This window comes from Primulina tabacum, chromosome 15 (assembly GCF_025594145.1).
Source record: "Primulina tabacum isolate GXHZ01 chromosome 15, ASM2559414v2, whole genome shotgun sequence".
In the NCBI taxonomy this organism is placed as follows: domain Eukaryota; kingdom Viridiplantae; phylum Streptophyta; class Magnoliopsida; order Lamiales; family Gesneriaceae; genus Primulina; species Primulina tabacum.
The window spans coordinates 35,911,441-35,926,516 of NC_134564.1; the positions used below are offsets into that span (position 1 = coordinate 35,911,441).

The 15,076-nt window shown below is 35.9% G+C and overlaps 1 protein-coding gene across 4 annotated transcripts; it reads left to right on the plus strand.

Annotated features, from left to right (window-relative positions):
• Positions 1–1,873: 1,873 nt before the first annotated feature.
• LOC142526796 (uncharacterized) lies at positions 1,874–10,196 on the plus strand. 4 transcript variants are annotated; one of them, XM_075631393.1, is made up of 8 exons: positions 1,874–2,278; positions 2,916–5,092; positions 5,640–7,365; positions 7,970–8,316; positions 8,400–8,543; positions 8,824–8,981; positions 9,889–9,980; positions 10,054–10,196. In XM_075631393.1, exons 1-8 carry the CDS (start codon positions 2,113–2,115, stop codon positions 10,083–10,085), a joined length of 4,842 nt encoding a protein of 1,613 aa, XP_075487508.1. In that variant the 5' UTR covers positions 1,874–2,112; the 3' UTR covers positions 10,086–10,196. The 4 variants fall into 4 exon arrangements, with proteins under 4 accessions (XP_075487508.1, XP_075487506.1, XP_075487507.1 ...); XM_075631391.1 differs by having other exon boundaries at positions 10,077–10,179; XM_075631392.1 differs by having other exon boundaries at positions 7,970–8,313; positions 10,077–10,179.
• Positions 10,197–15,076: the final 4,880 nt, after the last annotated feature.

Genomic DNA, 15,076 nt, shown 5'->3' on the forward strand with positions numbered 1-15,076 from the left:
CCGGCAATAGCCTTTCCCAACCAGTCACCATTAAGTTTGATATCACTTTGAGTCGCAACAAAACCATCGATTCTATCTCAGTTGGTTCACACTTTTACACTCAGTAATTTGAGAATCTGGATGTTATGATGTATTGATAAGTGTTTGTTTTGCGAATTGAAGATTTGCGAGTAATGTATGCTTGTATGGTTGATGGTTTTTAGGAACTGTCATATAAGAGGAAGACTGCACTTTCATGGATGCTGCCAAAAATATCATAAATTTAGCAAAATAAACGCTCCATTGTAGCCTCTCTGGCAAACACTTTCTTCTTGGTTACCCACGTTGAATGCTTTAAAACGCCGCAGAGTTGAGGTTCCACTGTAGTCTCCATTGTGCCATGATGAACCAGAGGATGTCTTCCATATTCTAATTTCTTGCCCATCTGCCTGTCGAGTGTGGTGCCTAACATCTATAGGAAGCCATGTTGGCTCGGTTGGATCCTTTGTAGAGTGGTGGAACAATCTGGTCATATCGAAATCAAAGTCTGAAGTAGAGAAATTGCAGCAGTGGTTCTCTGGAGTTTGTGGCAAAATAGAAATGACGTAGTATGGAATGCAGAGAAATAAAGCAGCAAGTGTACTTTTTATCTCAGCCATGGACCTTTGATGGCAGTGGCAGGAAGCTCATCAATCCTCCCTGCTCAATTATCTTTCTCAAAGACAGCCACATCCTACTCGGTGGAGTATCCCACCAACAGATTATCTGAAATGCAATGTCGATGCAGCAATCTTCACTCACAGCGGGAATGCAGGATACGGGTGCTTATCCAAAATAACATCAGAGTGGTAGTATATCATGCTTATTAAAAAAAATGCTCCGTTGTTGAAATTAGTTCACGCTAAAGTTGAGGTTAACCTTGTACCATGTTGCTGAATAGTTGCGAGCAACATTTTAGCGCCTGAATTTTTCATTCCTTGATGTTTCATTGTTCGAAACAAAGGCTGATTTTTTATCTTTGGAGATTCAATCTCTGTCTTTTGTTTTTACATATAAAATAATTTTACTGGAGCCATCACACATCTCCAGTAAAGTCTGCTGTAAATTCCTAGATAGGAGATTTGCATATTCGTTTATTTCGCATATGCTTGTTACATTACTGAAATGTAGTTCTATTGAATTTATTAGAATGGATCCTATTTGATTAGTCGATGTTTAAGGTTTTAGTCTAAGAATCACTACATTTTCTAACGCCCAAAAAGGCGGAAAATAAGATCAACCGGGATAAGGAGGTAAGGCAAACTCAACTGAATCGTCTTCCGTCTATAATTGAATGTTTTTCTTTCTTTTACAAGAATAAACTTACCAAGTTTGGTTTGTTAGTCCCAAGTTTGGTTTGTTAGGCGACAAGTAAATGTGGTGGCTCATGCACTTTCTAGAGCAGTTGATTCTTATGCTAGTCTTTGTGTTTATTAGTTATCATGATACTTTTATTATTATTTCTGATTTTTTGTTTCATGATTGTTACGAAACTATTTTGATTTAATCGAGGATTTGTTTTTTTTTAAATAAAAAAAACTAACTATTTATTGATTTTTTAATTAAAAATAATACAAGATATACACAATATGTTTATATTCAGTCCTCAAAATAATATATTTTTTAAAAAATGTATTCGTAAAATTGTTGGAAATAAACCAAGTAGTAACATATTTATGGTAAAATAAATAAATGGAGGAACACTGAGGATATGAAAGAGGTACTTTGACAAAGCCCATAAGGCCCATGATAAAGCCACCTCAAATATGGACCCATAATATGCATATATTGTATGGGCCGGATCAATCCCCCCGCTAACCCGGTTATTGATTTTACCGTGTTTCTGTATGTTGTCAGTCAAATCGGGTTTTGTTCATTTCCTCGGAACATTTAAAATCCAATTTGAAATTCCCATCGGCGCTCGAGGATATGTGATTCCAACGTTCACTCAACGGTCACACACAGTGCACACACACACACGCACTTTCACGACCTTCTCCGAAACAATTTGGAGTAATAATCGCTGTAACTAGATCTGTCTGGTCGGTGAAAAGATTTTCTGTAATCGTTTGGCGTGCCGTGGAAGGTGTGACAATGGAGAAGTTGTTCGTGCAGATATTCGAGCGGAAGAATCGAATAATAGAACAAGTGAAGCAACAGACGGAGTTGTATAACCAGAACCTGGCCTCTAAACTCCTGATTGAAGGAATCACTCCTCCGTCTTGGCTTTGGAGCCCTACCGGCTCTTCCGACTCTAAAGGTATTCCCGAAAGATCGATTATAGGGTTTCGATCTATTTGGGGTTGTGAATTTGCTTCATAATATGGCTGGTTGATTCCCTTTTCCAAAATTTGATTTCCTTTTCCAAAATTTTATTCTTCAACTTATTTGATTACTTTAATTGTTCGGGACTTGAGATTTTTTGTACAACGTAAAATAGGAGAATAAATTTTTACTCCCACGAATTTTCACAGCACAAATACATCTGATGTCGATGGTTTTTTCCCTCTTCGATAATGACATTACGAAAGGAGAGGAGTCATAGTAACTTCAGAGCAAAATGTAGCATACGCTGTGTCGTACTTATTGTTTGGGTGATTGTGCTTCTCGTTATATTCTTTTCAGAAAAGTTTTGCTTGAATAAATCTGATGACAACATAACTCTGTCAGTTTGCAATTGTTTGCTCCAATTTCAACTTGTTCTACCTTACCTTTGCAGCTTTTTCCTTTTCCATAAGCCAACTTAAACTTGGAAATTTGATAAGGAATATATGGCTAGTCAAATGGTTACTAATTATGAAATTTGCTGACTTCTTAACGTGGAAAACATGCACGAAATTTGAGTTAATTAACCTGTTAACGGCATGTCATTGTATATGATTATTGCTTCCTTGCAGAACTGAACAAGGAAGACCTGATCTCTAAACTTCTTGGCCAATATACACTAGACTCAATCCGTTGCTCCACTGAACAGTACCCTTTGTACGATAAGCCATTCATCTCAGGAGCTAATCGAGAATTTTCTGATGGATTTCTCAAGGATACTCTTGATAATTGTCCTAGTGGACAAGGTAGATCTGTAACCAGAGGCGACACAGATGCTGGTTGTTCCCAAAATTGTGCTCCTGAGCTAGACTTTAGTATTACATCACCTAAGGATCAGACAACTGGAGGGTTCTTGAATATTTCTAATGCACCAGATCAGTCTGTGGCTAGAATCCAGAGATCTAAGGCTAGACAAAAGGCTCCTGAGCTAGACTTTAGTATTACATCACCTAAGGATCAGACAATTGGAGTGTTCTTGAATATTTCTAATGCACCGGATCAGTCTGTTGCTAGAATTCAGAGATCTAAGTCTGGACTAAAGGCTCCTGAGCTAGACTTTAATAATACATCACCTAAGGATCAGACAACTGGAGGGTTCTTGAATATTTCTAATGCACCAGATCAGTCCGTGGCTAGAATTCAGAGGTCTAAGTCTAGGCAAAAGGCTCTGGAGCTTCGTAACAGTGCAAATACAGTAGCTGAGAGTGCATTAGATCATGAAAGCATCAGTGGTATTCTTTCAAGCGGGATTAGATTGTCTATTTCTTCTTCCAAGCAAACAGGTAATGAAAATGAACTTCCAGAATTGGTAGAACCGTGTGCATTCAGCGGTTCATGTTATGAAGACTTGGATTTGGACGAAGCAGCTTGCCAAAACAAAGACAATGGCATGGATTTGTACTTTGGCAGAATTACAAGGTCTAGAAGTCATGTCGAAATTCTAGGTTCTGGCCGAACTTCATTAGAATTAGGCCACTCTCAAAATGATAGAAAAGATGTGTCATTTCATTGTGCTAACACGAGTAAAAGGAGCTCTGTGGGTACTTCCAGTAGAGTGGTGGCTGATTATCGTAATAGGCTGCTGCAGTCACCTGGATCTTCGTCTGCTTTTGGTCAAAATGACGGGGATATCAGATTTAGAGCAGGTTCTCTGAGCAAGGAAAAGGGAGAGGTTTATTCTGGCAAAATTTCTTCATTTAAAAGCTCTCATAGGCCTCAAAGTTGTGCTAGTGGTTCGTGGAAAGCAGATAGTTTTTCAAATGATGATCAGAGAATGGTTGGTACCATAATGGATTTTGGGGATGATTTATGTAAAAACCATGTCGATGGATCCCCAGTTAAGAAGAATATTTTTTATGTTGGCTGTGTAGATAAGGATGGCCGAGGATCAATTTTAGAAGATGGCAAGAGTTGCAAAGAGAGTAGCAATATATCTGAGCCTGTACATTGCTCGAAAATTTCTTCTTTTGGGGGAGGCACGCTGTCAATATCCTCTCCTAGAAAGAATTCTGCCGCAAATGATAAAGTTCAGAATTTTTCAGGTTGTCAAACTAGACCACCTTGGTGTGAAACCAAAGATATGCTTGATGAGGTAAGAAATGTTGATTTTATGATGAACAACGAGCTTGTTGCGGGCAATCTTATTAATCGCTCTCTTAGTTCAGCGAATGGTGATGAACAGATAAGCGTTAGTTTAAGTTCAAATGGTGCTAAACAAAGAAGGCAGTTGGAATCTTTAGTGGCAAAGGACTCCAAAAATTGTTTTATGTCTGAGAAGATACAACAATTAGATTTTAGTGTATTTGAAGAGCAAAACTTGAAAACCTTCTCTTCTAGTTTAGGAAAGAAAAGGCCCGATAAGTCACCAAAAAACGTGTCGGATCGTGATTTATTGCTTACCCAGGAAATTTCTAACTGCGGTTATAACCCTTCTTTGGGTGGGCAATCACCAGACGATTCAGAGGTCCGGAAAGATGTAGCTAAAGTTCATACAAACTCTTCCGAATGTGATATTCACAAGCATGTTGACACCTGCACTGAAAAATATGTTTCTCTTACAAGTCAAAATAATACACCAAAGAGGCCTCAAGATAATATAGAGGGTGGGAATTGCCAATACCCTGAAGTTGAAGACGAGACAGATATTATGATGTCAAAAATGGTGGACACTCCTACTTTACTGTTTCATCCAGTGGAACAATGTTGGGAACAGGGGTATGAAACCTCGGCAGAACAGGTCATTGAAGAGGTATGAAATTCATGTGAGCTCCTTTGTCCAGTATAATCAACCTTTCTACCTATAAATGCATGTGGCCTTTGTATTCAGACTGAGCGGGTAACAATCCTATGACAAGTGGAAGATTACTTGGCTGATGTCTTTGTAGTTAACTCATAACTCATTGACAGTTTCCCCTCTTTTTATCATATATTTTTGTTGATTATAGTTCTCTAGCTGGTGTCTTCTGAATTTCTGGGTATGATTTTAGTAAGCGGCTTACATATTCTTCATCAAATAAATTTGAGCTCCATCCCCAAGAAAGTTACCTTTGATTACTAGAAGTCATATATTTCAGCTAAATTTACCAATTGATGGAATTTTATATTGAACAAAAACTATTCCATTTTAATGAATATTTATTTCTACAAACTATTATATAATACTGTACCCTTAGCCTCTTTTTCGACAGGTGCATAAAATTATTGATACCTGTTTGTATATTTTCTTAGATTTCAGCTAATTTTCCCATGCTATGGACTTAATTCTTTTGTGTTTCATATGCTGCTTCATTTGATAGGGTAATTGGATTGGTGAAGGCAGCCTTAAGAGCTCAGAAGTTTCACATGCTACTGGAAGCAAAGACGTTGGACAATCTTGTTTTCCTAAACTAGCCAATAACCCAGGTGAAGAGTCCCATGGTTTCTCAAGTGGACAATCAGAAATGGCAAATCCAATGTGTGTTGTTCCTGACAAAATAGAGCAGTTTCCCGCACAGGTTTCTCAAATTTTATCACGCCTTACTGGTGTTGAAGATAATAGGTTAGTAACTAATTATAAAAGCACTAAACAAGGTGAGGACTTATTACTCGAGGGCAGATTTGAAATTGTCAGCATCGGATCATGGCCACAGCTGAAGAGGAGAAAGATCAAAGAGCTACAAGTGAATAGACTGACATCTTATCCAAGCTCGGTGAAACATGTTGGCAGCATTCAACGAGATTCTCCAAATAGATATTTAAGGAACATAGAAATGGATGTAAACACTGATTTGACAGATTTATTAGATAGGAAGATGAGTATCGATATAGAAATGGACCAGGATAAGGATACAGATTGTATAAATACGGAAAATTTAACTCACACGATGAGAATGCTTCAAGCAAACAAATCTCCTCCGTCCGTTGATGGAGAGCAGTCACAATGTTTGATTCTTTCTCCAAAACATAAAGACCTGAAATTTGTTGCTGAATCGATGCCTGTGTTTGAGGGGTTCAATGTAGAGATGCTAGCAGATAATGGTGACCTGGATTTTGCTGCGGATGGTGTTGATTTGGCCGGATTAAGGCTTTCCAGGATTGCAATAGAACGTGCTAGCATAATAGAAGAAATGTGCAGATCGGCTAGCCTGGATACACCCATGTCTCATTTATCATCTGCTTTAAATTTTCAAGGAACCTTAAACCCATTTCAATCTTTACCAAATGGTCTCCTTGAGCACATGAACCTGAAGACTTATTTGCCTACCAACAAACAACTAGATTCTGGTAAGAGTCTTGTAAATGATACGGGAAGTACTCTCGAAAGGATTGAAAGGGTGCCATATTCTGTTAGTCTACCTTATTCTCGATCAAGACATGGTTGGAATTCAAGAATTCAACATGCATCTCCGGTTGGGAGTTTGTGGGAAAGGCTGTCATCACACACTGTAAGTTCAGAGAAGTGTTCGATTTCAAATCCAGAACTCACATGTTTCCCAATTGAGGAAGACCCTTGTATCAGTGAAGACAATAAAAGGGTAGATGAGATTGTAGATGATGTCGAAGAAGAAACTGATTCATTATTGGCGCGTGATTGTAATGTGCGGCATCCGCTTGAGGATTTGACAAACATGGGTTTAAATTCATCTGTATCAACTTTTGCAAAACAGAACATCTTGAGGGCAGATACTGTGGATGTCACTATTGCAAAATCTAATGTTGGCGGGACTCAAGATGATGTACAATGGAGTCTGAAAAATAAGTCTCGGTATGACAGTGAGATGAGGGAAAATCAAGGATCCTCTTTGGGCAAAGCCAAGAGAAAGAGCTACCCGACTTCACCAATTGGTTATGACGGAACCAAGAAGGCCAAAGTATCAATTGATGAAAGTGTCAGCACACCAACTTTATCAAGTAAAACCAATTTGAAGAAACATGAGCAAAAGATTTCATTGAAGGATTCTAAGAGGAATAACATTGTTTCAAATATTTGTTCATTTATACCACTGGTACAACAGACACAAGCTGCTGCTGCTGTATGTGCAGGTAGTTATTTTTTATTCCTTTTGTTGCTTGATATTTCTGACCCCACACTACCCCCACCCCTCAGTTTGATAAGAATTATTCTGGTTCATTTTTTAGTTATTGAGGAATTATAAGTCATGTGCTTAATTTTTGTTCTGTTCGGCAAAATGTTCTTGTTCATCTCATAAGCTTTTCTTGCCAAAGTTTACCAAGAGTTCGATTTTCCTGCAAGTGCATTTGGTCTTATGACCCTTATTCTTTGATTACATTTTTCTTTGCTGATTGACATGGTTTTAATTATCTCTTCATAGTTAGCTTGAATAAGCTTTGTACTTTTAAGATTGCTAGGATTCAGATGGATTTTGATTTATATTTTGTGTGTTTTGGGCATTGGAAGTTTAGTACAGCAAATTGATATTCAAAAATTTAGGAACTATTTGAAAATAAAGACTTTTTCTGAAATATTTTTGATTTCAAGTGTTGGTGGGTGAAATTATCAGCTGTACCTATTTTAGAACTATGGACAGCATGCTTCAGTGTTTGAGGATGGGACTGAGGTGCATTTCTTTACTTTTTAAAAAGAAAAATTCTGTTTTATTTTTTATGAACAATTTATAACTTCTAGGAAAAAGAGATATCAAGGTGAAAGCCCTGGAGGCTGCTGAGGCTGCAAAACGTCTAGAAGAAAAAAGAATGAATGAACGTAAGAATAGGAAGGAAGCTTTGAAGCTTGAACGTGCAAAATTGGAAGCAGAAAATTTGAGAAAAATGGAACTTGAGAAGAAAAGGAAAGAATTGGAACGCAAGAAAAAAGATGCTGATGCGATTGCAAAGAAAAGGTCGAGAGAGGAAGAAGAAAGAAGGGAAAAGGAGAGGAAAAGAACGCGGTTAGAAGCAAGGCTACGTCTGAGGGAAGAAGAAGAAAGAGGACATGCTGAGAAAGCTGGAAAAGAAAAACGCCATACCAAAGTTGTGACTCTTCTGAGTGACTTTTTGATGTTCTGTTTTGTTTTACTTTCTTCTACTTCAGCCTCGCATATTTATTGATAATCTAGGATGAGAAAATCAACACCAAGAAGTCTTACAATGAGTTTAAGAAGGAGCAAAACCGTGGAGTCGTGAGAGGAGACGACGTTGCTTCAAAAAAAACAGTCATTGAAGAATGTGGTGTTTCTGGTGATTCTTTCGAAGCTGGAAAGGTAGAATATTTTCACAACGAGATAATGGATATGTTTAGAAGCTAAATGTTTTCTAGCTGTTGCATATTCTTACATACACGAAACTATCACAGCCTATATGTTAAAGATCCTTGCCATTCGGTCCATCACATATAATTGTCAAAATATTGGATATTAAAATCTGAAATGATCTTTCTGAAAGGATTGTAATTAATCAATGAGACACTTGGGGAGTTATTTACCTGCTACTTTTCCAGGCACTGCCCACACTTAGGGAGTTATTTACATGCTAATTTTCCAGGCACTGCCCACAGTCGATAGATCACCCAAAAACGAGGACTTGATAGTTCAGAAAAGGCAAGAAAAATCATATGAGATCTCTCCATATCAATGTTCAGAAGACGAAGATGAAGAAGATGAAGAGTTACCCACCAAAAAGTACATTCCATCATGGGCCAGGTGATTGACTCAGTTGTTTTCTAAAACTTGGGTAGTATTTGGACAGAACATAAAACACTATAGTCTGTTGGCTTTGGAGGGAAATTAATGAGGATTGAGGTGTATTAAAGATTATTTTTTTGGTAAGGGCATGGAGAGGAAAAAGAAAATAGTAACAGATATCTATTAAGTATTAGTAGCCCCAGCTTGAAAATGTTAATGTTTTAGTAGCTTGATCACCCCTTTTTTGTGGGATTTGGATTATAGAATGCTAAACATGCTTTCTTTCTTTCTTTGGGTTAAAGAATAAATAAGAAACAAATTCTGGCATGCATTTAATAAAGGTGGCAGTTATGAATAAATACTTTTGTTTGGTATTTTCTCAGAACACTCAATCAGATTCTAAATGTTTTGAAGATTGATTTTGGTTGTACAATGAACAATGAAAACTTCTGGCTTTAAGGTCTTTGCTTTTCCCTCTTACTTCTGTAAAATCCCTAATCCCAACAGAGTGTAGTGGACACCATCTGCGTGTGATTCTTCTAGATTTGCTATTTTTATTTGTCCCTATACAATTGTTTACCTAATATTCAGAATTCTCAGCATATTTCATTTTCATTATGCTCTTCATCAAGTTAATGCTTAAGAAAGTTAATTACTTTAAAATTCCATGACCAGTGATTTCCTCTATAGGATAACTTCATAATATAGATGTAAAAAGTTTCGCTTGCTTAGTTTTTGTGCCTAGTCCAATGTCTTTTCGACACAGAGAGTGGCTCATCATATGACCTATTTATTTTAAGTGTTCAATCTATTGCATTTTGTTTGAAGCGTTTATTGATGAAGACTGCAAAAACCTTCAAGTTTTACACGGCCACCACTTTTATTCTAAGATTGATGCATATGAGGTTTTTTGTTCTTTCCACAGTAAAAGTTCTATGGGTCTGCTTTTACCCTTGCAGCAAAAAATGGAACCTGATTTAATATTTCATCCTGAAAGTTTTTGCTGCATGGATGAAGGTAAATGTCAATCCTAATTAGGTTATTTTGGCAAACAAGTTTGTTATTAAAGGTTGTAAATGTCATTGTTTAGTTCTCCTTCCTCGCAAGCTACAGCAGAGATAGATGGATGCATGAATCAAATTTTCCTGGCTGTTACAATCTAGACTCCATGAACATCCAATGATATTCTTTTTCAAGCCATCTCTCACAAAAGGTATTACTTAACTTTCTTTTACCATTACCCTTATTTGGTTTTGTTTTGATGAAACTGTTCAATGGAAGGATAAATGATGACTAAAGAATTATTTTGATAACTTACGCAGCATCAATTTGGAAAATACATTAGGTCAAATATTTTAACTGTTATATTTCCACGAAGTTCGTTATATTTTTGTTGTTTTCCTGCTCTCAAACTACCACCGAACAAATAATCTGCCTTCAGAAAGTTTCAAACAACTAGTTTAAACTTTAAATGTCCTACTTCTCTAAGATTTGCAACGGAATACTTGGTGGTATCAATACTACCTCTTTCTCCAGACCTCCTTTACATCTTTATACATATATGTGCACGTTGACTGTATTGAACCATCCATATCATAATAGCAAATATATTTTCATGTTATTGGTGAATTTCTTCCTTGAAGGTTACAAATCTTGCTTTTGTTATTGCCCTTGATCTGTCCATCAAATGAATTGCAGGTACTTTTTATTTGGTTTGGATGAAAATTTCTGGCTAAAGGGGTTAATTCCACTTGACTGATATTTAGAGTGCAAAGGCATGTATATATATATATACTTCGTTTGGGTCGAAAGAATGTTACTTTTTTGGTAACAAATTTTTTATACTCGATTCTACAATCACCATCTGTCCATATAAAGATAATAATAATAGCTTGTTGAATGCTGTGCTTGAAAGAAATGTGTCGTTGAATTCAAATTATTATTGTGTGTAATTGCAAGCAACTGCAATATTTGAGACTCAGTGTCTTTGAAAACTGAAGCTAACCATGGATAGGCCAAAAACATAAACGATACGAAAACTATACGCATACACATGGCTGGAGACGATCGTCACAGCCAGGGGACCACACACATATCTAATGCTTCTTATTTTCTGCTCACCCAACGCACTGAAGTTGAGGCTTCATTTCTTCATTTCCTGTGTGCACGTGCCTATTTACTGTTTTGGAAATAGTACTTCACTTTGCATTTCGGATATATTAGGTCATACACATAGAAAAGATTACTTTAAATTTATTTTCGAAATGCTGACACACATGGGTAGAATCCAATAGTAGGTGGTTCGAGTGGGAAACTGTCAACCATTAAAATAAATTGAATTTTTTATTACTCTCTCAAAAATGAAGTTTGTGTACTCTTGTAACACCTAGGTACACTCATATGCATGTACATAATACGAAGTAGATCGATCTGAAGTAGAAATGGGCCGTTGGATTCACAAAATAGAAAATAAAGAGGAACTAGAAAATGAATTCTCAATCAAATCAATGCATTGACTTAAATTATTGACAATATCGTGGGCTGATCTAAAAATTTCTCAAAAGTCACCATTTTTATTTTTTTAGAAACCCTGAAAGGATATTTGCTTACCTTGCCTTTGGATTCAGACAATACCTGTTAAGCAAGGTTTGTCCTAAAGACTCACCTCGAATTCTCTCCCGATGATCAAACGAAAGGTCCATCGCTTGATTTTTCGGCTTATATCCGATCATAAATATATTGCCTTCGAAAGGCTTGAATCCAATGGAAAGTGTTATGTGTGTATGCATGGCATTGAGCATCAAACTTATAATCCATCAATAAAATGAAAAATTTGTGTTGAACATTGGCGAATAAAATTTTTTAGGGAGTGTTTACAACACTAAAAAAAATTGATTCTTATATTTTCCAACAAATATAATAACTTATAATGTTTATTAACTGTTTCATTTACTGCTAAAATGAGATAATTTCACCGCATGCAAATTCTTAATGTGTAAACCCTCGTTGTACTCCTTGCATAGACATACAATCATTATATATAATCTTTCGTACTTGTAGAACATCAATCTGCAGATATATAATCAATTCATATATATGTATATATATAATATTAGTTTGATGGTGGTGGAAAAGCCCGTATCATTGACAGAAGAAGAAAGAGCACATTCCCGCAAAACAGCAAAAGCCCTTCAATTTGCCGATGGGGGACTGTGCTCTCTCTCTTCTGTCAACACATTTTCTTCACCATCATCACTCAATTTTCAAGAAAATATTATATGGACAAAATTACTTGCCTTTAAACAAGCCCTTTTGAAATCTCAGGCATGAAATATTGCTGTTAACTCCATATCAGAGCACGAGTAGAGTAGCGAAATAAACGAAGAAAATAAATTTTGACGACTGAGATAGATATTGAAGTTGATTGTAATGGAATAGTGCAATAGAGAAAGAGCCAGGCCACATATTTATAGCAGGAGGTTGAGTTATAAATTTACTTTGATTTTCGATCGATTCAGCATTGTTAACGTGGATTATAACAGCTTTACCTACGTTTGCACGAGTAAATTCAAAATTAACGTATGTACTTCGAGATTTTCATCAACCGACGATAAGATATTTCACCTACATATAGAAAATTATATACATTTTATGGGAGGTTTATAAATACTCCACAAAAACTCTTCTTAGATCATCTCGCGAGTCAAATTTGCGTGACAGATCTCTGAGCTGACTCAATTCATTAAAAAAATAATCAATTTGTATGTCAAAAGTATTCTTTTTTAATGATAATTATGGATGAGCATGTCTCACATATAAAAATCCGTGGAACCGTCTCACAAGAGACTTAATCAAAAAACTATGTACATGATGATCATATATTATTGTCCCTTTGTACGCGTTGCGTGTTTATACAGTTGTTATAATTATCTAAACATGACAGTCTTTGTTAATTTGAAATTAATGGTTTTTTCTCGTATTTTTTCAGTGATCATCTAAAAATTTTAAAAATATATAAAAAAGATAGAATTGAATCTAAATATATTGATAAAGATATAATTGAAGATTTAAAAGAAATGTTGAGTGAGAAAACTATTTAGCAATTTCGTGGGATTTAGATAAAACTGCCAGATGAAGGCAAAATCCAATTCTTGTTCAAAGAATTGATTGGCACGACTAGTTGGTGTTAGCATTAGCAACTATATACGTATGTATATTATTGTTGATAACCTCCAATATTTCTAAGACTGTGTAGGTCGCAATAGTGACCAATAAATGTGGTGTTTACACAAATTTAGCTCGATAATGACTTGATGCCAAATCAAATTTTCAAGTGACTCGTGCTTTGTTTTGCCTCAACCATTCTTGCATGTGAGCAGGTTTTCCTCTTCTGGAAATACACAGGGAACCTGTCGTTGCTCACTGATTTAAATTTACAATCTATCCGCAACCAGGGGCAGAGGGACATTAGCTTGTACCCGGGCCCAATTTTTTTTGAAAAAATTTATAGGTAAATTTTGTATAATTTTAGAATAATATGATAGTAGTCCGGGTATATCAATTTAAAATATTTAAAAATTTTAGAGATTAAAATTCTAGCCCGGGCAGAGCCATATTTCTGGCTCCGCCCCTGTCCGCAACGACAGACTCGAAATTTTTTACTATGAACGCGCGTTCACATGAATGTGTATAAATTTTTAATATACTTTATGAATTTAAGGGAAAAAATTTTAATTATATTTTTGTTTTAAAGTTAAAGAAGAAGAAGTCGTCATACTTGCCTTATAAGCTGTATTTATTATAAAACAGTGATATCAATTTTATGATACAAAAGGAGAAATGGAAATAATAAGTTCAATGCAACGGGGAAAAGATTCTTGGGAATCTTGATGGATAGCTGCTTCTTGAAATAATTGGATTGTTTGGGAAATTAACCATTTTCTTTCGGTTTCTATTTCCTGTGAAACTGAGTTGTCATTCTTCATATTTTGGTGCTCTTTTGATATTAATGAAATCTGAGAAAAGAAAAGAATTTGGACATATTGGTATAGTAGGACAGCTTATTCTAAACCTCGAATCTCTAATATTTTATAAGATAATTTGTAATAAATAATCTTATATTAAAATTGAGATGAACTTTAAATCCGCACTCTATTTGCTTTTTTTATTTCAATGCAAACATATAAATTATGTTGTTGGCTAAATAAAATAAATCTCATCCATACACTGCATAAAAAGAAATTATATATATATATAAAATATCGATAACTTTTTATTTAAACTACCTTCGGTGACAAATACTATATGATAAAAACTATATAATTTTTTTATTAAGATTAAATGAACCAATATTTTTTTTTAAGAAAAAACTAATTTGAAGAGCAATTATATTTGCATGTGCGTTGAATGGGTAAAAACTAAATTGCAGAGGTTCAAGGTTCAAAATACCGCCAATCCAAGATTTGACTGTGTCTCAATTCTCATGCACGTTGAGCTTAACTGATACATCCCACTTCCCGTTCTTCACTCTCCCACTCACTCTTTCATTTCTATATATATTAACATTTCCCGATTGATGTTTGATGCTTCCTGCTAGCATAGCAATTTATTTGTTTGATCAAGTACTTGATTATTAATCAAAAACTCTTACTTCGATCTACTCCAATGGCTTCTTCTGCTTCAAGATCAGCTTTTCTTATGTTTTCCATCATCCTTTTGACAGCCTCCGTCTCGCATTTGGTTTCGAGTTTCGAGTTCGAAGTTGGAGAAGAGGGAGGTTGGAAAATACCAACCGGAAAAGAGCCCGAGACGTATAATGACTGGGCTGCCCAAAACAGATTCCAGATTGGTGATACACTTCGTAAGTACATGCATGCATCATGGGTACATGTGGATTACGTGTTTTAAGAGCCAACTAATGCTTCTGTTTTTAATCTGTCAATCAGATTTCAAGTACCAAAATGACTCGGTGCTGGTGGTGAGCTCTGCTGATTACTTGAACTGCAACACGGCAAACCCCATCTCCAAATTCGAAGACGGAAGCTCGGTTTTCCAGTTCAATCGATCGGGTTTCTTCTATTTCATAAGCGGGCAAACTGGCCACTGTAAATCAG

Coding starts and splice junctions, on each gene's coding strand:
- LOC142526796 (XM_075631391.1), top strand. CDS start 2,113: ATGGAGAAGTTGTTCGTGCAGATATTCGAGCGGAAGAATCGAATAATA. Junction 7,366..7,969: donor TGCTGCTGCTGTATGTGCAG/GTAGTTATTTTT, acceptor TATAACTTCTAG/GAAAAAGAGATATCAAGGTG. Junction 8,317..8,399: donor AAAAACGCCATACCAAAGTT/GTGACTCTTCTG, acceptor TTGATAATCTAG/GATGAGAAAATCAACACCAA.